This window comes from Pholcus phalangioides, unplaced genomic scaffold, assembly GCF_987345545.1.
Source record: "Pholcus phalangioides strain wild (caught in Gottingen) unplaced genomic scaffold, Ppha-v1.0 ptg000042l_1, whole genome shotgun sequence".
Classification (NCBI taxonomy): Eukaryota; Metazoa; Arthropoda; class Arachnida; order Araneae; family Pholcidae; genus Pholcus; species Pholcus phalangioides.
Window position 1 is genome coordinate 13,059,265 of NW_028301628.1, and position 23,553 is coordinate 13,082,817.

At 38.9% G+C, this 23,553-nt stretch overlaps 1 protein-coding gene across 1 annotated transcript in view; it reads right to left on the reverse strand.

The window, feature by feature from the left end:
* Positions 1-282: 282 nt before the first annotated feature.
* Positions 283-23,553, reverse strand: part of LOC149064495 (uncharacterized) — a 137,678-nt gene continuing 114,407 nt past the window's right edge. Inside the window, exons 5-6 of the mRNA XM_089255145.1 lie at positions 7,190-7,411; positions 283-3,622 (exon numbers count right to left, since the gene is read on the reverse strand). Coding sequence (XP_089111271.1) covers positions 3,443-3,622; positions 7,190-7,411 — 402 coding nt within the window. The 3' untranslated portion in view covers positions 283-3,442. The remainder of the gene's footprint in view (positions 3,623-7,189; positions 7,412-23,553) is intronic.

Here is a 23,553-nt window from a genome sequence, read left to right on the forward strand (position 1 = left end):
CATACGTTATTTGGATACTTTTCTAGTTGGAAGTAGATCTCCAGGATCAACGGTTTGCCAGTAAAATGCGGCAAGGACTGTAGAATAAATAACCTCAGTGATGCACCCCTGTCCAACCCATAAAGGTATGCAGGCAAACGTCGTAAATCGGACGCCACCATCCTGCTCAGTACATGCTCTGGCAGGGCGACAAGGAAATAAATCCCGAGTCGAGTGACGGTGGAGAGTGATTCTAGGGTGAGGTGCTGCCCCTCTTAATGTCCGTCGCGTGGTTTTTGGCTATATCTACAAAGCAGCTGACCCCAGGGCTTATTGCAGAACGTGCGCCAAGCTGAAGTCTCACCCAACTGTATCAATCTGGAAAGCCCAGCCTATCAACAGTAGGGTAAAATACTAACCTATCTCACGACAGTCTGTCGAATAAATAAAACATAGTTCAAAAATCAGGAATTTACGGATAAGGAAAAAAGGATACCTTTTTGGTTCAAGTATGCCGCTAGAATCAACGGTTCGCCAGTAAAATGCGGCAAGGTGAATTGAGTAACCAGTGATTGTAACCTCAAGCATAATTTCCCTTTTGACTAAATTTTCCCCACAGTTTCCAAAGTTTGTGCTGCCATCTATCGGTGGAAATATGTAGTCAATTATTTTACTCTAGAAAAAAGCATTTTGTGTTTTGCATTTATATATTTTTTTCAACAAAAATTCTTTTGTTTGATGACCTTTCAAAATTTCCCACGAACGCCAAGAAATTTCCCATGTGGACCAATTTTGGCCAATTTTTCCCACGAATATGGGAAATTTCCCACGAGTTACCATCAGTGTGAGTAACCCTGCCCTTTATATATACGTATGTATTTGTATTTATTCATGTAACAGTATTTTTCAAATATTCGGTACTGCTGCCATCTATAGAATTGAATGTAAAATATACAAGATTTATAGAGATTATAGAAACCGATGAAAAGGTTTCGAAATCACAGAAAATATTATTTTTATGATTTAAACAAAAATAAAAAACACCTGAACAAGTTTATATCGTGATTGGGATTGAAAATTATAATATATATATTTTTCAATAATATACGTATATACATATAAATACTACACGGTTAATTTCAGTATATATTCAGGAGGAAGAGTATATTCTTATTCTCCCGAACACACGATGTTTTCTTTTTCAGATTTAGTGCTGCCATCTCGTGAGAAAAGCCATAAAATGTTTATATGTCCATGATTTTCTCTCTACTATTTCCTAAAATACAATACTTATTTTATATGCATTCCCCCCACGTAGTGCGTATGTGCTATTTAGTCCCGGCGTGAACAGGAATTTTAACCTAATAGATACTGATCTCGCATTTAGGACGTAGGAAGTTTGATGCTTCCCAAATTGGCATGTTAATGACGCTCATCATCTCATATGTGGATCGAGTTTCCTGATTAGAAATCGTTGAAATGGAAATCGATTGAATATCTTCAAAAGAATCGAAACTTTTCTAACAAAGGAACTGCCTGCCAACTCTAAATATTGCAATTGCTGGTCCGTGGGGATTACGGGTAGTTTAGAATTGGCCCGCAACGAGTTGGAGACACATGGAGTGAGAAGAATTCATATCTTCATGGAGAAATACGGGAGACGTTTTTCCTCACGGCCGTTCGTGAGGCCGCGGGAGTCTATGGATAGATCAACATCTGAGTCTCAGATGTTAACGTTTTTACATCTAATGTGATGGGGGGGGGGGGCTACAGCGTAATATTTACCGTTTTTGTTCCCAATCTGACGTAAATTATTCACATCTGATATTAAATGTGAGTTTTGAGTGAATGGAATAATCCCAGATTTTTCCAAACGTTTCCTCTGTACATAAGCTATAAAGCAGCGTGGCATGAAGCATCTGCGAACTTCAGATAAATGTGTGTATGGGAGAGATGTGTGTTGTGTGTGTGTGTGTTATATAGATCTCTCTCTGTATATACATATATATTATACATGTTACGGTAAATGAGATGAATCTAGTTAGTATGCATAATGACCGATTACTATGCATAATTACCGACCATTTTGATAAGTTTGGTGAATTTCTATAAATTTATCACTTTTACCGGTGATTATGCAAAAAAACCCAAGCGTCGCTGCTAAACATAATAAATCGTACTAAATCCATCACATTTGCCGGTTATTATGCATAATCATCATTTCTTGCTGTTAAATATGATAAATTGGTCCAATTGCCGTGATGAGGTTCATTATTTAGATGACCGCACTAGTGAACATAGTCTGAATCGGATCTAACCCCACCTCCCTGAGATAACTCCTATTTGACGAATTTTGAAATCATCCCTCGATATAACACTCATTCAACGAACTTTACGGTCACACCCCGATAAAATGGTCTCTCAGTTAATAAATTTTACGGTCATGCCCCGACATAACAAATTCTTCGATTTATCAGATTTTTACAAGTTTTTATGAGTATACAACCAGAGCCCAACATAATGAACTCCTAATCAATGGGCTCTATAGCCAGACCCCGATATAATTGACTTCTATTTGATGAATTCTACAATCGAACATCAATGTAACGAACCCATAGTTGAAAAATTTTACGATTGCACCCCGATATAATGAATTCCCAGGCGACAACCTTATCTGTACAAAGGTTTTTAACAGCTGGCTGATGGGAAGATATATTTTGGAAAGAAAGAGAGATATAATTCAACTGCCCCTGCAGGGAATCGAACCCACGTCCTTTCTTTTTCCGGGTGAACATCCTAGACCACTAGACAACAGAGGCAACGAATATCTCAATTTTTCTTTGGAGCTCATGCAACCTTCTTACGTTATCTATAACCAAACTACAACTAACGACGCTTGGGTGTTATCTATAATCACTAGTACAAAAAATTTTTTTCAGCATTTATCAAATTCACTAATAACAGTTGGGTACCAAAAATAATCATCAAATTTACGAACGACGCTTCGGTGTTATGCATAACCACCGGTGAAAATGATAAATTTATCACATTTATCAACGACACTTGTGTATTGTGAGTAATCATAGGTAAAAGTGATAAATTTTTTTAAACTTACTGAGATGATTGTCGACTATTCATAATAATCAGTTATTATGCATAATAACCGATTCATAAAATTTACTGTAACATATATATAGCATGTTGGCAACAAAATTCGCACACAGCGGATTTCAAAAAATGGTTTTGCTTTGGCCCGGAGAGTTCTTACGAGAGAAATAATCAATAAAAAAAATATACATGCAAGTGTGTTAGTGTCCATTCACCCTTAAAAACAAAAATATTTGCAACGAGTTCTCTATGGCATTGGAACGTCCGGTGGGGGAGGGGGGGGGGGAGAAAATGATCGTTGTCGAAGAAGATCGTCACTGAGAATTCGATCGATGGGTTCGATCGATCGCGTCGTTCATTCCAGATCACGACCGAAACGTCTTCGAAATGTGTTTGATGGTGAAGGCGTTTCCAGTTTGAGGCACGATACATTGTACCACCAGTCACAAACTCCGCGATTCTCGTTGAAAATAGTTCCGTTCGGACACATGAAACTGTATCGATGCGGCGCATTCCCTGGACACATGTGCCAAACCTATAGAGAGAAAAAAATGTGATAATGAAATGTTTTTTTTAAAAACACTGGAAAAATACTCAGCGAATAACGTAGGTCATATCTGAAGATGATGTCTCTCCGCTATTCATACTAAGGTTTAGGTACGATACATTGCACCACCAGTCACAAACTGGTTGGTGTGAAGATGAATTCAGGAAAGAAAATTCAACATGCTGGTGGAGTTAGGGCTGACTGTATATGTACGGCCCCGTTCAGTGCACACAAGCTCCAAAGACAGAAGTTCGTTTCGTCTATATCGTAGTGGTCTAGTGCTCTGGCCCGTCATGTGAGAGGACGTCGGTTCGATTTCCCATAGAGCAGTGGTTTTTAAGTGTGCGTCACCAACCATTGTCAAGAGTGTCCTGGTGAGCTTTCTTATTAATGTGTGCCCATATAATACCATGAAGAGGTTAGACTATTCTGGGGAATCGCGGATACATGTCCGCTAGGACAATGGAGCCGTGGAAGACAAAAGTATGAGAATCACTACTGGAACCGACAGGCAGTCGAATTTTCTTTAATGAACCGCATATTAGTCAGTTGTTAAAACCTTCTTATAACTAGGGTCACTCTGAAAGTTATTATCAGAAATTAATTGTGCACAGTGTCACAAAAAATGTTATCTTTTTTCAGTTGTATATTTAAAGAATATATAAATTCTATTTGTGAAATAAGACGGAAAAAAAAGAGAGATCTAGTTATGGATCACTTGAAACGGGATTTTCTACGACGTAAGTGGGGTTTCACCAAAACACAGTGAAAGCTCTTGGTGAAATTACACCTGTGAGACCGAGAACTAAAAACTGATAACATAGACGATAGAATATGGATGATGACGCATGCTCAAAAACACGTGCTCTAATTGTGTTGCATGAAAACAGGCAAACTTTAGCTGTTTTTGTTAATAAAAACCGAAAAGTTACCAACCACCAGATTAAGTTACGCATTCAATCATGAGCAGTTGAAATCATCTTGTTTGAATAGCCTATTTCTCTCAGGGGGGAGGAAATAACTTCAAGTTATTAGGTGTCACCGAAGCTGACAAAAGCATAGAAGCAAACCAGATCAGCTAAGTCTGATGTGAGTTTATGTTGGAGAAATTCCACACTGGGAGGAGGGGGGGGGGAGGGTCGAACAATCTAATTATAATAGCGTCACAGATGATGAAAACTATATTTGTTTCTGAGAAAACCAAAACAGCAATCTACAATTGAGGGGGTTGAAGTCAGAGTGGTGTAAGTCGATTAATACTCATTTTGAGGAAAAGAAGTTTTACCAGCGTTGTTTTCATAAAGTCCCCATGTGAAAAATTCTGCGCTTTCACAATCTGGTGGAGAACTATTTAACCTGAGACATGAAATTTTTTTTTTCAAGAGTTCAGTACTCTTCTAGATTACATTTCTGGACTTTAGTCATAATTGTCGAGAATGTGACTTAGACCAATCTCTCTTTATCCCCCTCAATTTCAGGTTGTCTTTGGTTGTCAATTTACAATGAGGTTGTTCATTCTTATGAAATGAACAGCTTCGTTATAAAATAACCAGATATCAAGATGCTGAAATAACCATTACCAAGAAAACGGTTGGCATTTCCTTTTAGAATTTTTAAGCAGTTCAGATTACAAACAGCTCTCTGTCACTCTAAAACGATAATGTAAAGTTTTCTAGCAAATTGTGTTCAATAGTCACACATCCCAGGTTCTATACTATCCTCCGAACTTTTGACTTTGTAGCTAGTTCAAACCTTCAACTGTTGCCGGTCTAGAACTGATTTATAAGGGCTTTTTATGTTCCCTTGAATTGAGATAAGAGACCTTTACAGATAGTCATTTGCGTATGCAGAAGCAGTGGTTGGTAGGGGTGAACGAAATTTTCAAAAGCTGTCAGTTGAGCAGTTCAAGAATTTTTCTCGAAAGTAGAATTAGGATGATAGGACGCACTACAAAATAATATTGGAGAATTTTTCCAGTTCTGCAGGTATGAAAATTAATTTGCTTCTGAAAACGTTTGGAGTGGTCTACGTAACTTATGTAACAATATGATTTCAAAATCATTCAAACAACAAATATATAGTCAACAACATACCGTACATACAAGTGGGTATGTACAGTATGTATATCAAGCACGTTCATCACAGAGTTTTATTAAATTTAAAGAAAAATATATTTAAATTAAGTAATGAAACGTTATAAAGTAATCATTCAAAAGAGATTACATTTTTTTATTAATGCTCTAATTTCTTGGCTGATCATTCATCACATCAGTTCGTAACGTTTCATCAACGCGTAAAGTTGAGCAAAAAGCCTGTTCGGGGCCTAGTATAAACGTTCCATGACCGGGCCTTGAAGAAGCGAATGGGCCTACCCTTGCCTTTTATTTTTTCCCACCGCATTATTTCGTTATAACAACGCCCTGAGCACGCGTAACATATAATCACATACATACACACACATGATTGCGAAAGTGACATAAAGCTTCATTTGGGCTTCGCGAATAAACAAAAAGCTATATGTTTATGAGAGTTTGTGTGTATATATATTCATTAATCCACACCCAGCCTATGTTGCCGATTTCTCATTCCCAAAGTCCGAGGGAAGAGAGAGAGAGAGAGAGGAAACTCTCTCTTTATATGGCCGTGACCGAGAAGACCGTGGCCCGAAATTTCCAGAACAGGTTATCATGGTAATTATCCGCCGGGAATTAATTAGTTTTTAAATGCCGTAATTGAATGGGTAATACCAAGCTGCAATTACTTAATGCCGGAGAACGGGCTTTAAAGTCTTCAATATTAATAGTAAACTTAGAATCCGCAGTGGCCATGTAAGAATGGTCAATTCAGTCAGAGCCGCCCTTGGGGGTGAGCGACAGGTGCGACCGAACCAGGGCCCACGCTTACGGTAAATTATTCCAGGCTTTCAGCAGTTCCTAAATTATTTTTTTCATTAATTTTGAATTTTCCTCTACTCTGGAATATTTTTATGGCGTTCATTCTGAATTTTCATGAATTGCGGAATTATTTATTTTAATAACATTATCGAATTTTCATCGATTTTAGAGTTATTTTTTCATCAATTCTGAGTTTTCACCAATTCTAGAATTTTTTCCTCTGTTGATTCTGAATTTCCATCAATTCCTGAATTATTTCTTTCATTAATTCTGAATTTTCATTGGTGCTGGAATTATTTCTTTCAATTGTTTCTAATTCATCAATTCTAAAATTTCCATTAGTTTCGGGAATCGGTTCTTTCATTAGTTTAAAATTACCTCTAGCGGTGAATTTTCCTCAAATTTTGTGTTAAATACACATTTAATTGCGTTTTTTTTTTTTTTTTAAATTTTTGTGTGTTAGGATATTTCTTAGCATTTCTGTACATTCTGAAATAATAGATGCCGATTTCCCTTTCCCACAAAATATATAAAATCGGGGCAAGGTGTTTGGTAGAGGCACTTAACAATTTTTTGGTATCCCGAAATTGTTGAGATGCACCTAGTCCCGCGTCTGGTAAGAATGACCCTGAAATCAGGGAGATTTTAATTTCACACATACCTGGCATCCAGCCTCGGAGTCCGCGTACATTCCAGGTCCCGGTTTCGACGTACAATCGAAGTTCGTAGTCGGTATCGAGGAATACACAGGGTAGTCCTTCCCGGGTGTCCCTTTCCTCTTGAAGGCCGTGTACCTACTGACGGACTTCGTCCTCGCCGCTTGCGTCCTCTTGGCGAACTTGTAGGCGGCTTCTTCGTCTTCATCCAGCGATTGTCGTCCATACTGCATCATCAGAGATTGAGAAGAAATATTAGAAGTTCGTTCAAGAGTTATCTAATACGGAAATCTCATTAAAAAAATATCGTATGGAACTGAATTATAAAATACAGGGTGTCCTGATGATGACTTCATGAAAAAGTCTCCTCGTAGCCGGCTGAACTCGATAGGACAGAGGAATGATGATGTTTTCGCGGCTAGAAATATGCATGAGATTTGATTTTTCTGGTTGTTATGCCGAAGGTCCGGTACCGGGCCGCGGTCCGGTGGTTGAGAAACACTGCTCTAGCATACTGGCCAAGTTTCTTAACTCCATACTATTTTTCTCTATACCACCGCCACCTTGGGCGAAATTGCTGTACTTGAGGGAGGTTGCGATGCATCCAGTCAGCACATCTTGCTACTAATGTGTGCTGTATCGAAAGAAAAGTAACTCTGTTGTATTGGTCAACGCACGTGTTCGATGTGCCGGGTATGACCGGGTTCGATTCTGGGACGAAACAACTGATTTTTGTTTCCAGAAGTTCGAATCGACATAAAAACCAGAAAAATCTATTAAACACGATATTTATATAACATAAAAATTTACACGCAGGTAAGCACGGATGATATCTGCAATTTTTTAACGAGAATACGTTAAAAAATAAACACTTTGTTTTTGGATCGAATGTCTACTAACATCAACAAATTCCCTGGACGGATCATTCTGATTCCTTGGGAATGCGTGTGGGGATCATGTTATATATATATTAGTAAAAAAATTCCTAAATATTTCGGCAATTGCATTGCTCATTCGGAAATAAAATAAATTTCGATATACTCATGTTTTTTTTCACAATGATTCGAGATTATTCGGAAATTTTTCGTAGGAAATTGCGGATAATTTTTTTTGTTAAATGATAGTAGAATGGAATATTGTTCAATTAGGATATACAGTCAAACCTCGTTAGTGCGTCACCCGGTTAGCACGTCACTCCGCTTGCCGGGTCACTTTTTGGATGTCCTAATCGTCCTCAGGCAGGAATTGGCACAGCTATGGCTTACTCCGTTTAACGAGTCCCTCCGCTTAGTAAGTCTTATTTTTGCTCTCTCAAGAGTGACTCATTAACGAGGTTTGACTGTATATACAGGGTGATTCAGTAAAGATGGGAAAAACTTTAAGAGGTGATAATACACACCAATACAATTAACTGTCATCAAAGAATGCATGATCTAATACAGTGGTTCCCAACCTGTTTCAGACTGCGTACCCCCAGCTGGCTCGGATCCTATCCGCGTACCCCCCAACCCCGAATCCACCAGACTTCCCCCCCCCCAATCTGTTTCACCCATTACAGTTTTCGAAAAACTTCCAAAAAGGTACATGTTGAATTAAATTAAAAATTGTCTATTTTTCATTACTTCGCCTTTTTATTTTTCAAGTAAGCAAACAAATTAACACAAAGTTTGTGAAAGAAATTAATGCGATGTTTGGGACAGTATTGAATTACAAAGTTTTCAAAAATTAAACTGAAAAGAGGACAAACTCAAGTCCGGAGCGCGTTCAATTTGCTTCTATATTTATTTTTTATGTAAATATACGAAGAAAACGCCCGTTCAACAAGCTCCGTGCTAACAAAAAGCAACAAAAATATGGTTTTTTTTAACACTGTATTCATCACGGCGACGAGCCCGAAAACTGACTAGGTTCACCATTCCACCATTGAAGAGAATCTTCAGAGTGGTATCTGATGCGAGCTCTAGCAATTTCTCCTTTTCTGGAATCGACAATGAAGCCGGTTCAAAATATTCTTCTTTGAAAGGATTGGATGTCCACCGATCACCCATTTCTGGCTCTGAAAAATATTCTTCAAACAAGGATTTTTTAATCCTTCCAAGTGGCCGACTGTTAAATTTTACTCAGCTTGTGGCAAGAAATCGTGAAGTGTTTCAAACGCTTCCTAAAAAAAAAGGGCTACCTCGTGCCGAAGTTTTAACAGCAACGTCAGGACTTAACCCCTGGACAACCACCTAACTTCGGTGTGCAAAAGCAAAGCGTTATGAATGATGTCCATGGCTTCACACAACAATTTAAACAACCTGTAGTTGGTAGAATTCACCTTGACAAAGTTGACAACCTTGAACGCTTCATTAAGAGCGTTCCGAAAATTCGGAGGCAACGGTTTCGATGCAGGGCCGTGAATATAGCAGTGAGTCCTTTTCATTTTGGGAGCGACTTCTGCCACGCGTGCACGACGGCCAGAGTAGCAACCTTCCGTGGATCTTTCTCCATCTGTAGTGAGCCCAATGCATTTTGACCATTGCATTCTTTTTTTCAAGGGAATAATGATTAATTGCTTCAAAAAAGTCTTTAACAGTCGTACGACCCTTTCAATGGGTGACAAATAAAATGATTTTCTTTGAATTCTAAGTCTTTCAAGTACTTGGCAATTACAATTAGCACAGAATGTTGCGCAACGTCGGTACTTTCGTCGACTTGGATAGAAAAAAAATTCACAACCTTTGACGTGGCTTATGACTGTGCTCTCAACATCGTCCGACATGCCTTGTATTCTTCCAGATACCGTATTATATGACAGAGATATTAAACTCATTATAAGAGCACTTATAATGATTATAATAATAAAAACACCAATAGTGTGATTTTTTTTTCATCGTCTCGCAATGCGATAGCTAATGCAATAAGAGGTTTCGGTAGCTTTGGCAGAATCACTTTTGGAAGATTCAAAATATGTTTTCACGTTTACAGGTGCACGGTATTTCATTTTGGTGTTTCAGTCCCCTTTCGCACAGATATAGTTTAAATCACGTGAGTAGTAGGTGCTTGGTAGACAGGTTGACGTAGAACATTGTGAGATTAACACGCACACGCCTCAATACACACGCCCACAACAAAAGTTAAACACAACACGAATTATTTTTTTGTTTTTATGCAGAGTCCCGCATGCGTCAACAATCAAATATAAAACGCCGAAGAAAAGTGAGTCGAGAGGAAGGTGTGCGCGAATCCGGTTCATAGGTTGGGAGCGGGCGAGACGAGGGAAGGCCGAACCTTCCAGCGGACGCACCCCCGCTATATGACAACTGGCAATATTAGTAAAATCCTCTACTTACTTTTAAAAACTATTTTTAATCTTTCTAATTATTTTGCTCTTTTTTTTAGATGGATGGCTACCATTACCATTTTCTTCTCGCGTACCCCAGGGCACCCCCGGATGGGAACCGCTGATCTAATATGAAACGCAAACGCACTACTACGTTTCGAAACAGCCGCTCCGCAAACGTTAAAACGGCATTAATGTTGAAATTTCTGAGGAGAAAAAGAGCACCATCCATGCGAATGTAACCTCGGGAAATCTCGTCTTGCACACCCGCTGTTCTGGAAGTCCTTCTACGACCTGCATCAGATCGGGAAGTAAGAAAGGATCCCGTTTCGCACAGCCGCCGATGCAAATGTTTTCGGATTGGGCAACCGCCCGTTGGGAAAACGCTCACCGTACATTCGTGCTGCCTCAGTAGTACTTCCGTTTACAGCTCCGTAAATGAAATGCATGTCTGCTTTTACAGTATTGCTAAAGTGAGCCATTATCCCGTACGTTACAACTGTTAGAACGCGCGCGGTTGAACGCTAAAATAACTTCACAGGGCTGCAGTCCACACCTTTTATTCATTGTGACGCTGATTTGCATACGGTTTCTTCTTCTTCCCCAGGTTACACGGCGTTCTTTTTCTCCCGATACATTTCAACAGGAATGCCGTTTTAACGTTTGCGGAGAGGCCGTTTCATGTTAGAACATACACTGGTGTAAGAAATTAAGAGAATTTGCAGACCTGGTCGATTATCTCTAGAACTACTGTACCGATTTTAGTGAAATTTGATATGTGCATACATTGATACAATACAAAACAAATAACTATTCAATAATTGTAATGCACACGCATGATCGTGCGTAACACTCGTTGGAGTCGGAAGGTATGAAACAGCGGTTGCAGAATAAACAAAAAAATTGGTTAATAGATGGGTAAATAGGGTCCCCTCTTACAGATATACAGGTCTCACAGCGTGATTTCATACTTGAAATAAGGCAGTTTATCAGTTCCTGTGGCAATTGGTCCCACTCGTTCAGCAACGCTGTTTTCATTCCCTGGATGGTTCCCGGAGGAGGGGGGTTGAGAGTTGCAATTGCCCTCCCCAGAGCGTCCTAGACATGCTTTATAGGGTTAATGTATGGAGATCTGGCTGGCCAATCCATCCGGCGAATATCCTCACTCTCTAGAAAATCGTCGAGCAGAAGAGCTCTATGTGGCCTCACGTTATCGTACATTAAAATGAACTCAGGGCCAACTGCACCCCTGAAAAGGCGAACATAGGGCTCCAAGATCTCATCCCTATACCTCACACCAGTCACAGTGCCTCTTTCAAAGACATGGAGAGGTGTGCGGCCATCCAACATGATGCCTGCTCAGACCATTAAACCTCATCCGCCATAATGGTCGATTTCGCGGACATTGGAGGGTAGGTAGGTTCTCTCCATATGAACGTACGGCGAGAATCGGTGCTTAGGCTGAACCGGGACTCATCAGGGAAGAGAACGGTCGCACATTGATCCATACTCCAATCTCTATGCACCATGATAAACAGATTCTCGTGTCCGTAGAAGTGAGCGGGACGCAAACAGCAGGTCTTCTTGCAAACAACCCGCTCTCATGAAGTATTTTGGAAACGGTCACCCACGGGTTCCTGTGGCTGCATACAAGTCACGAGAGAGCTGAGAAGCTGTAGCACTCTTGTTATGCCTCGCTATAATCGACAAATGGCGATCTTCTCTGGCTGTCGTGGCTCTTGGACGACCTTGCCCAGGCTTTCTCTCGATGGATCCGGTATCCTGGAACTGTTTCCATAAGTTACACACGACGCTTTGCGTTAAATCGAACTCTCTACAAATCTGGACTTGAGATTGGCCTGCTTCTAGCCTTCCCACAATTCCCCACCTCATTCCATCATCTAAACGTTGTTGGTTACTCATTTTTACTGTTACAATTTGAAATTAACCGATTGCTGCAAAATAACACCAAGAAATTCGCCGAGGTGTGCTAGCGAACGAAATGCGTCTTAACTTACGCGCGCTTATAAAGCCTGTTTCCCTACTGGCTCCGCCTACACACACGTGTATGCTTACGTATTTGACGTACAAGATTTGCATTTTTGTCTAGAAGCAGTGGTTTTACATTCAGTTCAGTTCTTTTCATGAAATTCGATAAAATATGCAAATTCTCTTAATTTATTTCACGAGTGTACATTCTTTGATGACAATTGTTTGTATTGGTGTGTACTATCACCTCTTGAAGTTTTCGCCATCTTTTTTCTCAATCACCCTGTATAATATAAAATTGGGAGGGTGAGATCCTAACTTGACATCCGCTTAAGTCGACATGTTCATCCATACTTTTGGAGTGTCGCGTTATCGAGAAAGAGAAGAAGAAAAGACAGAAGAGGTTCCACTGCACACCATACATATATATACACATATTTCTATATATATGCCACTCACACTTCTATTATTGAAAACAGATGACAGTACCAATAAAACACGAAACGTGCATAATTCTCATTAGCTGTCACATATATAGATAGATGCGCATGCAACGCGTTCCCGAATGCATTAAATTGTTGGAAATTCTTCAGATGAATTATTGCGAGGGATGCATATGTACGGTTTAATAGTAGTAGTAGCAGCAGATAATGACTACACAGTTTAGAAAGTGAATGATAATTTTGCGAGGTGAACCATTCGTGGCATTTATATTGGAGAGATAATAATTTCTTAACTCAACATCATTGAATTTTCAAATCGAGGAATAAAAACAAATTTCGTCTATAGATGGCACCGAAGATGATCTCCCTACATATAGAATTATACATAGAAATTATATAAATAAATAAATATATATATTAAAATTATAATTATTATAGAATTATATTCTACTACTAAATCGATCACGCACCTCATATGCATTCCTCTGAGGAAATTCGATAACAGAAAAGCGTGTCTGAAAGTATTTGTATGTGCATTATACACGTGTCCTGGATGTTCTTTTGTGAGTGTCTGGAGGGAGCGTGTTATTTGTTTGAAATGCTGCCATCCACTTTCGCATTGGAAGTGAAAGTTCCAGGTACCTGAATACTCGTGTTTGTGCAAGTATCGAGTTATTGGACATTTTTCAAATGAAAGTGTCGCAGAAATCCGCAAATTTCGTTTTTCGAACACGTCAGTCATGTGATCGAGTTAGTTTCTTCAGATTACAGTGTCATCTGCCAATCAATTTTATGACTAATTTAGAACTTTAATACGCTACGGAATATACTTGCTACGGAAAAAAGTCAAAAAATTATTCATTTTTACCACTAAAAATTGTTTTTTTATTATTATTTTTTAATGGTGCGTGTCATTTCGCAGACCTCCGTATTGTTATGCATCACGATTTTAAAAAGTGCTTGCTTATTTGTGGCCTTTAGGGTGTCGCCATAATTAATTAATTTATCTATTTAGACTTAATTTATCTATTCAACTCTTCTATCTTAATTTATCTAGCCGTGGCATTTTGCATTACTGCTCGTTGAGTCGGCTTGAATGCACGCCTGAACTTTGCCATTGGACTTATCCCGTAGCCGAGATCTCTTCCAGCCCAGCTTCGTGGCAGAGTCCGGAATACTTTATTTCGAGTCAAAAAAGAGGAAAAAAAATTTAATCGGCAGTGTGATGATGGAGGGGGTCTTGACGAGTTATTTGCTACTCGTTGGAACCTCCGTATCACCAATCAGGATTTTCAAATATGTTATGTGAATGACTCACAAAAAATTTAATATGAAATGAATAACATGAGAATTTCAGTGAAATTGACTAAAGGATTTCAATTTCCATAAATTTTGAAAAAAGAAGAATTTCGAAAACTGCTATAAATTTAAGAAAATACGGTTCACACAGGTTTTTGGACGTTAGTGTTAGCAAACAGTGTATACTTTTTCCCGGGTACTCTCAATACTTTGTTTTTCCTTCCATTTGGGCCTATTGTTGTAGTGTTAGTGATTTGAGATAGTTAGCTAATTCTAATAAGTATAAATTGTACTTCGTAGCTTAATACTTTTTTTAGAGGGTGTTGTATTCTTTATATACATATTTATTTTATTCTTCGTGATTTAGTGCTGAGCATTCTATTTTACGTAATTTTTTCGTATAATCCCTTAAGTATATTTTGCATAGTAATGTATTTTACATTATTTTAATTTCCAGTTAACGTTTCCCATTTTCCTATTTTTAAGTATTATTATTATTATCTAGCTTTAGCAATAGTGTTAGTATGCCTTGACCTCGACTAGTGTTGTGTAGAGCTTGTGACGGGAAGTTTCCCTGGTCTAGGGGCATAGTAGCTGGTAGTTTCAATTGTAAAGGGTGCTTGGATAGGAAAAGGCTGGAACTCGAGGTCGAAGCTTCACGGGAAAAGGTTAGGGTGCTAGAGGGCCCGGTTATAACGGAGCCTCTGGTCGTCGAGCCACCTGTTGATGAAGAAGCAATCTCCACGAACAACGACAGTTTAGAGGGCGAATGGGTGGTCGTGGATGAGGTAGAGGGGGGATAGTGATAGGGGTTTAATCATCGGCGATTCTATGGTTAGGGAACTTGGGAACCGAGTGTGTAGGGATTTTCGGGGTTTCGAGCGCTGTTGTCTTCCTGGGGGGAACATATTGGCAACGTTCGAGACGTTTTTCATTGCCGAAAGTTGCCCTTGCGGGTGATTCTGTGGGTGGGAACAAATCAGGTAGGAGCGAATATTAGTGAGTCTCTGTCAGAGTACCGGGATTTACTATTATCCGCTAGGGAGTGGGGTTCAGATGTGGCAGTGATTCCAGTGCTGCTAAGGGGTAGTAGGGGATATAAAAGTAGGATCCAACAATTCAATATAGGCCTGAAGGAAATTTGCTCCTCTCTTGGGGTCACGTTCTTGGAGCTTCCCGCATTTACCGATAGGTGGCTTCGTTCGGATGGGATCCATCTAAATAAGAGGGGGGTCTGGGAGGTTTACGATAGTCTTAGGTCAGGTATTTTACTCCCAGACCACGTAGTCGGGAATACGGGTTAGTTAATGATAATCACAACAGTACTGACGGGGAATTACCCACCTCTGACTTGGATGGCTTCTCGATTGACACTAAATCGCAGGGGCGAATTAAAATGGGTGTTAATAAATGCCAGGAGCATGGGTAATAAGAAAGATTTTTTAGAAACTATGATAGTTGTGGAGGACTTGGATCTTATAGCCATTACAGAATCTTGGGCAAACGATGGGGATGAATCTTTCTTACATATCTCAGGATACGATACTTTTTTGAGAAATAGATCTGATAGGAAAGGGGGTGGAGTGTTGATATACGTGAAATCCTGCTTGAAGGCTAGAGAGTGTAACGTGAAGAGAAGTGATATTGAAACTGTATGGGCTGAGCTTGAGAACAAAAGACGTCATAAACGTATTGTTGGGGTTTGTTAAAATCCACCGAATAGGGATCAAAACTACATCGCCAAATTGCACGATGAAATTTCCTACATGTGTAAGCGAAAGAGGGTTCTCATACTAGGGGATTTAAATTACCCGGGTATTGATTGGGAGAACCTTTCATCTGGAAATCAGTATGAAAGAGACTTTCTTAAGTTGGTGCTCGAAAATTTTTTGTATCAGCATGTATCAGAAGCCACTAGGGGTACTGCTATTTTGGATTTAGTTCTTACTAGTTCTGAGGATCTAGTTGAACATGTTTCGGTGGGGGAAGAGTTTTCTTCCAGTGATCATCGTATCGTCAGATTTCACTGTAACTTTTCCTCGGGTAAGGTTGATAACAAAAGACTGGTTCCTTGTTTTCGGAGAACTAACTTTGATGTTTTGCGAAGAAGGTTAGCGGAAGTTTTCAAAGACCGGTTGGAATCAGTAGGGGTGGTAAGTCAATGGGAAGAATTTAGTACGAAGCTGTCCTCTGTTCTGCACGACGTCATACCCTTTGTTCGAGAAAAGCGTGTTTGTACATCACACCCTCTATGGTTCACGGATAGCGTGCGGAACCTTTCTCTTGAAAAGAAAAGAGCATTCAGAGAGTATAAAAGTGGACGTGGTGACCTATCATTGTTTACTGATAAAAGAAGACTGTTGAAGAAAGCGATAAGGGATAGTAAAAAGGAAGTTGAATCTAGGTTGGCAGATAACATTGGCTCTGACCCAAAATCATTTTTTCGATACGTCAATAATGGATGTAAGGGGACAGTTGGCCCACTCTCGATAGGAGGCTCTAAGGTAGAGAGCAATGTAGGCATGTGTAGTGCTTTCAATGACTTTTTCGCGTCGGTTTTTAATGGAGATAATGATATTCGATATACAGGTGTTGCATGGGGTAATAAAACCCTCAACGATATTCAAGTAGAAGACGTGGAGGTCCTAAATCTTCTAAGAAATGTATGTGCAAGCAAAGCACCAGGACCAGATGATATCTATCCCAGGGTCCTCGGGGAATGTGCTAATGAATTGTTGGGGTCAGTGGCACAGATATACATGAGTAGTGTTGCTGAGGGTATCGTCCCAAGAGATTGGAAACTTGCTAACGTTGTTCCGATATTTAAGAAGGGTAGTAGAGAAGCGGTGTCAAATTATCGTCCAGTGAGTTTGACGAGCTCCCTCTCGAAAATTTTGGAAATTATCATCAAAAGGCAGTTTGTGAAGTGGATAGACGAGAATAATGTATTGTCGGATAATCAGCATGGGTTCAGGAAGGGGAAGTCATGTGTAACTAACCTCCTTTGCTTCTATGATCACGTGACTAAGGCTTTGGATAAGAGCAAAAATGGATAAGAGCAAAAAAAAGAAGGCATTCGATCGGGTCCAACATGGCAAACTATTGAAGCGTTTACACGAGATTGGAATTGAGGGCAACTTGCTGAATTGGATAGAATCGTGGTTAAGAGATAGGTCGCAACGAGTTATGGTGAACGGGGAATTCTCTGGTTGGACAGACGTCACAAGTGGAGTTCCTCACGGAAGTGTCCTTGGCCCGATACTTTTTTCACTTTTTATCGACAAACTCGATCAGGGTATCGATGGGATTACTAGCAAATTCGCAGATGATGTGAAGCTAATGGGGTAATCGGGAATGAAAGCGATAGGGAGTTGCTCCAGACCAACTTAAACAGGATTGCAGCATGGGCAAATGAATGGAGCATGACGTTTAGCGTAGATAAGTGCATGGTCGCTCATTTTGGTTTGAACAACCCACGGTTCTCTTACGAGTTGAATGATGTCACTATCCCGGATTCAACTAGGGTCACCGATTTGGGAATTCTCATTGACGAGCGACTTAGGTTTTCTGAACATTGTTCAGCGGTGGTCAAAAAAGCGAATAGAATGCTTGGTCTCATTTTCAAAAAGGTCTCTTCGCGTTCTCCTAAAGTCATTCTTCCGCTTTTTCGAGGATTAGTTCGTCCTGGACTGGAGTATGCTGTAAGGTTTTGGAGACCATACCTACAGAGGGACATAGACTTGGTTGAAGGGGTGCAGAGAAGAGCTACGCGTGTCCTTATTGGCACGCAGGGCTTGAGTTATGAAGAGAGACTTCATTTTTTGAATATGTTTACATTGGATGAACGCAGGTGTCGAAGAGATTCGATCGAAGTGTTTAAAATTTTCAATGGGATGGATAGGATGGACCATGAACTTTTAGTACACCGCCAATCGACTGCTTTTACAAGGGGACACCAGTATCGATTGGTGAGGGACAATGCAAGGTTATGGTGTCGCAGGGAATTTTTCTCGAATAGGGTTGTTAATAAATGGAATAGCTTACCCCCGGAGGTAGTAAATTGTAATACAATTGACACGTTTAAAAAGAAGTACGATAAACATGTTGGGGTAAATCGAGAAGCTATCCATTCTTAGAATAAGACAACCATAAGTATTCTTTATGGGCATTGTATAATATTTTATCATGTGTGTATATATTGTTTAGAATTTGTGTTAATTGCATTTTTAATTGGGTTGCTGTATTTTTGAAATATATGACAACCATATTTTTATGGGCATGTTTTTATCAGACACCTCGTTGGGCATTTTGTCAGTTGTGGCGTTGTATTTGTATTTGTATCATTTTAATGATAAATTAGGCTTTCTTTCTCCATGTCATTTGGCGGAAAATGCTCCACGAATATAGATCCTTGATTGCAATCACTCCTGACCTTCATTACTATGAGTGACAGTCGATTAGCGCAGTAAATGGGGATAAATAAGAGTGTTCGAATTAATTCGAGATTAGGAAAATAAATGACCTTTAAGTCTTTCCATTCAGATTCGATATTATCTTTAGGTTTCTCGATTATAAGATTATCTAAATACCGTATTTTATATAGTTCTAATTATCTTCAAATGTGTGTGTATGTAGGGAAGTTTCGAAATAAGTTATTAGTTCCGAATACTATTCATATTTTCAATTAAATTAAACTAAGCAAAAGAAATGAGGATATTTTTCGTAAGACATTTTCAACCCGCTACTTATGCGATTGGGAATATATCCGAAATATTCGAATATCTACAAAAAATGTGAAACATCGTGAATAGTGCAGATTTCGTGATTGAATTTTTTGCTTGTTAAAGAGCTATTTCACATATTATGTTTATGCGTGAAATTTACCAACATTTGAATTTATTATTTTTGTTATTAGTTACTAGGGAGATGTCGATGGAACGGAAATCGTGTTGACAGCAAACACATTTGTTGCGATTCTATAATCCAATGAGTCTCAAACTGCTAAGTTCTAAAAAATTATAAAACTTGAAAATTTAAGTTCTTGATACATACTTGGGTAGTTCGAATATCTCACGACACGCTTGCCCGATCTTGAAAATCTCTGGCGGCACCTTGAATGCACACACAGTATTCGGAATCTAGATCTTTTGCCTACGCTAAATATACACTGTAATTTTATCCTGAAAGCTTTTAATCCCATGGCTTCCCTAGATCGATCTCACGACACCTAAGTGAGCTTTGGTTCACAGCCAATGCTTCAAGTGCTCCCTAGAAGTGCTCAGTGGCTTCCATTCTGCTAGAAATGTATAAAACGGCCTACGTACCCACAGCTTTAATTTATGAGCCCTAGAATTCAAGAATTATAGTGGGAGAAAAGCGATGTTCATAACTGACTTCAAGTGCAGGTTTCGATTAAAGTAGCTCCTTGTGAGCAATGCCATTTTTCTTCGTTTGAGTATATTGTTACGGAAATTATGTAAGTAGTGATTATTTATCATCTATTATGCCATCTTTCACTAACAAATAATCGGCGATGCAATTATCTGTAAATACCGCCAAGTTGGCACGTTTGGCAACATGTCCCATTCTACAATGTGACAATGTGAAACCTGAAATGTAAAGATGCCACGCGAATCATCGAGATCATTCTAGAAGGTCTGTTTCGCGTTTATACGCTTGCTATTTTCAGGTCACGTTCCGTCAAGATGTCTGTTTGCAAATACGCGTAAAAAGCTGTTCTGTGGAATAAATCGATGACATCCTGCATTTTGTTTCATTCTCTGCTCACTTCAAGGACTTGTGCGAGACAAGGTCTGGACACACATATCCGCACCGTGCCAGGACCGCAGCTCGGGCGTCAGTTGGCCGAGGCTCGGCTCGTTCCTCTTCAGACCACACATTTCCGTGTGCTGCCCGTATCGCTGCCGTATGCTGACTACGAACCTGTGTCGATTGCTTCAAGGCTTTAACGCAGCCGGTTCGGTGTAATCAAAATGTTCAGTAAATTAATTAACAAGAGTGATTTGGATATAATAGCCCTAGCGTAAATTAACAATAATTGTTCTAAACATTTCTGTAAATAATCTATACATGTATATAAATTTTTTATCTGTCTGTATATGTTATTTTTTTTACCTGCGTGTATGTTTTCTACAGAATTTTTTTTAATTTTTTTATTATTTTGGATTGATCTCCGATAGATTTTTTGTATGCGACAAACCCACAAAAAAGGATAGGATCTTTAAATGCAGCTGAAAATGAAAAGACGGCCATTTGCTTAGTTTGACTGTATACATTCTTGTTTATAGTTTGGAGAGAGGAGATTATTTACGGAGTGATATAACGGGAGAGGAGAAGAAAAAGAGTCATATAGAAATTAAAACAATCTGTGGGGGAGAGCGGTACTCTCTTCCTCACGTACACACTCGCTTTTATTCAGAGTCAACCGCCATCATAAATATAATCATCTGTAGGGGCAGGTGGTGTCAAATTCCGATAACACCTCGGAGAAGTGTATCTCAGCTCAGTAGGAGCATATTGTACGAAAGAGCGCGCATATCTTTTACTCTGTGTGTGTGTGTGTTCACGGAATCTTCTAAACTAAAAATTGGCTCTTCTGCAGATGGCAAATGGATATTAAAATCAATAACAATCGAGGTGTTTAGTCTGCCGGGGCTTGATTCAATGTAATGCCCCACCAGTATTCGATAATAATTTAAAGCACTCATTGCCAAAGTCCCAGTCGCTGAAACACCTTTGTCAGATATTTAGAACAAAGGTGCTCGACTTTTTGGAATGTGTGGGCCACTTCATTGTTCTGCAAGCGTGCCGCGGGCCACTCGAGAGATCTGGAAATGTGCCACTATCCACTCAATAGGATAATCTGCAAATGTATCACGATTCACTTAAGTGAACTGGAGGTGTGCCGAATCTGGCTTGAGAGCACTTGAGAGGTTTGTTTTGTTTTTTGTTGTCACGGGCCACATCAAATGCTTCCGAGGGCCGCATTTGGAGCACAGGGCATGCGTTAAGCATTTATGGCTTAACATGTTGCGTCTGATGTGAGTACCAAATTTAAAATGTCTCCTATATTTTCCCATAAGAAAAACCCAAAAATTTTCGAACCGTTTTCTATTTATACAATTTATGTTAAAACCAAAACAATGATTCATTTATAGAGCATCGGAAATTAAACCCAGTTACTTTTCCAAGTTTACATTATTATTTTAACAAAAATCTCCCCGGCAAAATTTCGTTATATGCAATGTGAAACATAATTTTAAACTTTGTTTTCCCATCAAAGTTGTGAAAATGCTTATCCATATGTTTTCTACATATTACGCTAGTTCCACAGAACCGGGGCCAGGTGCGTCCAAACAATTTCGGGGCACGAAAAATGTTTAGGACACCCCTTCCCTTTAACAAGATTTCATATATTTTGTGGGAAGAGGGAATATACATGAACGCTAAGAAATACCCCCATACAAAAAAAATAACAACTACACAAATGTGAATTAGCACAAAAATTAATGGAGGTAATTTTAAACTAATGTGAGAAACCGTTTCTGAAATTAAGGAAAATTTTAGAATGGATGGATTAAAAATAATTGAAAGAAATTACTTCAGTACCAATGAAAATTAGAATTAACAAAAGAAATAATTTCGGAATTATATTGAAAATTCAGAATAAATGAAAATCAAGAAAAATAAATGGAATTAATTGTTCCGCAATTGATGAAAATTGAGAAGCGAAATAAAATAAATGAGCTCTTTTATAAAAAAATATATCTGCTCTCTCTCTCTCCCGAGACCGCACCGGCAAATGTTAATTAACACAAAAATTGATGGAGATAATTTTAAACTAATGTGAGAAACCGTTTCCGAAACTAATGAAAAATTTAGAATTGAGGGATTAAAAATAATTGGGAGAAATAATTTCAGTACCTATGAGAGAGAGAGAAAATTCAGAATTAATAAAAGAAATAATTTCGGAATAGATTTTAAAATTTAGAATTAACGGAAGAAATAATTCCAGAACTATTGAAAATTCAGAATTAATAAAAGTAATAATGCGGAAATTGATTAAAATTAAGAAATAAATGGAATTAATAATTCAGCAATTGATGAAAATTGAGAAGCGACATAAAATAAATGAGCTCTCTCCTCTTTTATAAAAAAAATCTGCGCTCCCTCTCTCTCCCGAGCCCGCACCGTCACCGTAAAAATATAAAATAAACTAGTTGGTGACGGTGCGGACGCGGTGCGGTGACGGTGCTCGGCTACGGTGCGGATATGTGTGCACGGCTGCATTGCTTAGCAAAGAATTATTCTTTGACCGTGTGATGACCTACACTCGGCCGACACACGTGTCGGGCACGGTGCGGATATGTGTGTCCAGACCTACATTATCCCCAACAATATATATATATATACGTTGAACGAAACCGTTCATTGGACAGTATAACACTTCTCAGCTAACAGCTCATGACGGCTTTAACCCAGGTCTTTATAGTAAGGGTTGTTTCACCGCTTTCAAGTCGTGCTTTCCGCCTTGGGTCAGTGGACATGGACTCGGCGCTACTACTACTTAACCGCACATGCACCTCCTGCACATTCCTCTACGGAATTTATAATGAATTGGCGCATGCCGGAATTTTTCGTGTACGTGTTGTGAACCTAACGTGAAGTTTGTTTCTGTGTAATGCTTATTATATGTACTTCATTCATAGTTAGAAAAATACATTTTGCCGACCACCACTGTGGCGACAGTGGGGTTTCTCGGAGCTACTGCGTGACGTCACTGCTCAAATACTTCTTTCAGCAGACGACATCAGCACACGAGAAACGTGCTCTAATTAACATTTTTGTTGCTTATTTTACTGTTTTAAGTGAGTGATCCCTCACTTAACCCTCAACCTCGTTCGTGGTGCTGTTGAAGTCTCACAAATATGTCTGCGCGGTATTTTTATAATATTTTTAAACTCTATAAGCTAAAAATGGATTAAATCTAAGAAATAGCTGGTAAGTAATAATTTCCTTTGATATTAGCATTCAAAATGATAATAATAAACTCAAACTTTATATATATAGAGCTTCCCATGTTTTTATGTAGCAGTTGTATTGGTAATAACGAAGTTAACGTTTCTAAAAGCTACACCTAATTCAAATGAAAATAGAAAGTTAATTAAAAATTATTAGAAAATTCAAAATGTGATTGAAATTATGTCTCAAGTTGGATTTGTCAATCAACCCAATAAAAAAATAACTAAACTGAAAACGTGACTGAACTGAAATTATATTAATTGCAAGTTAC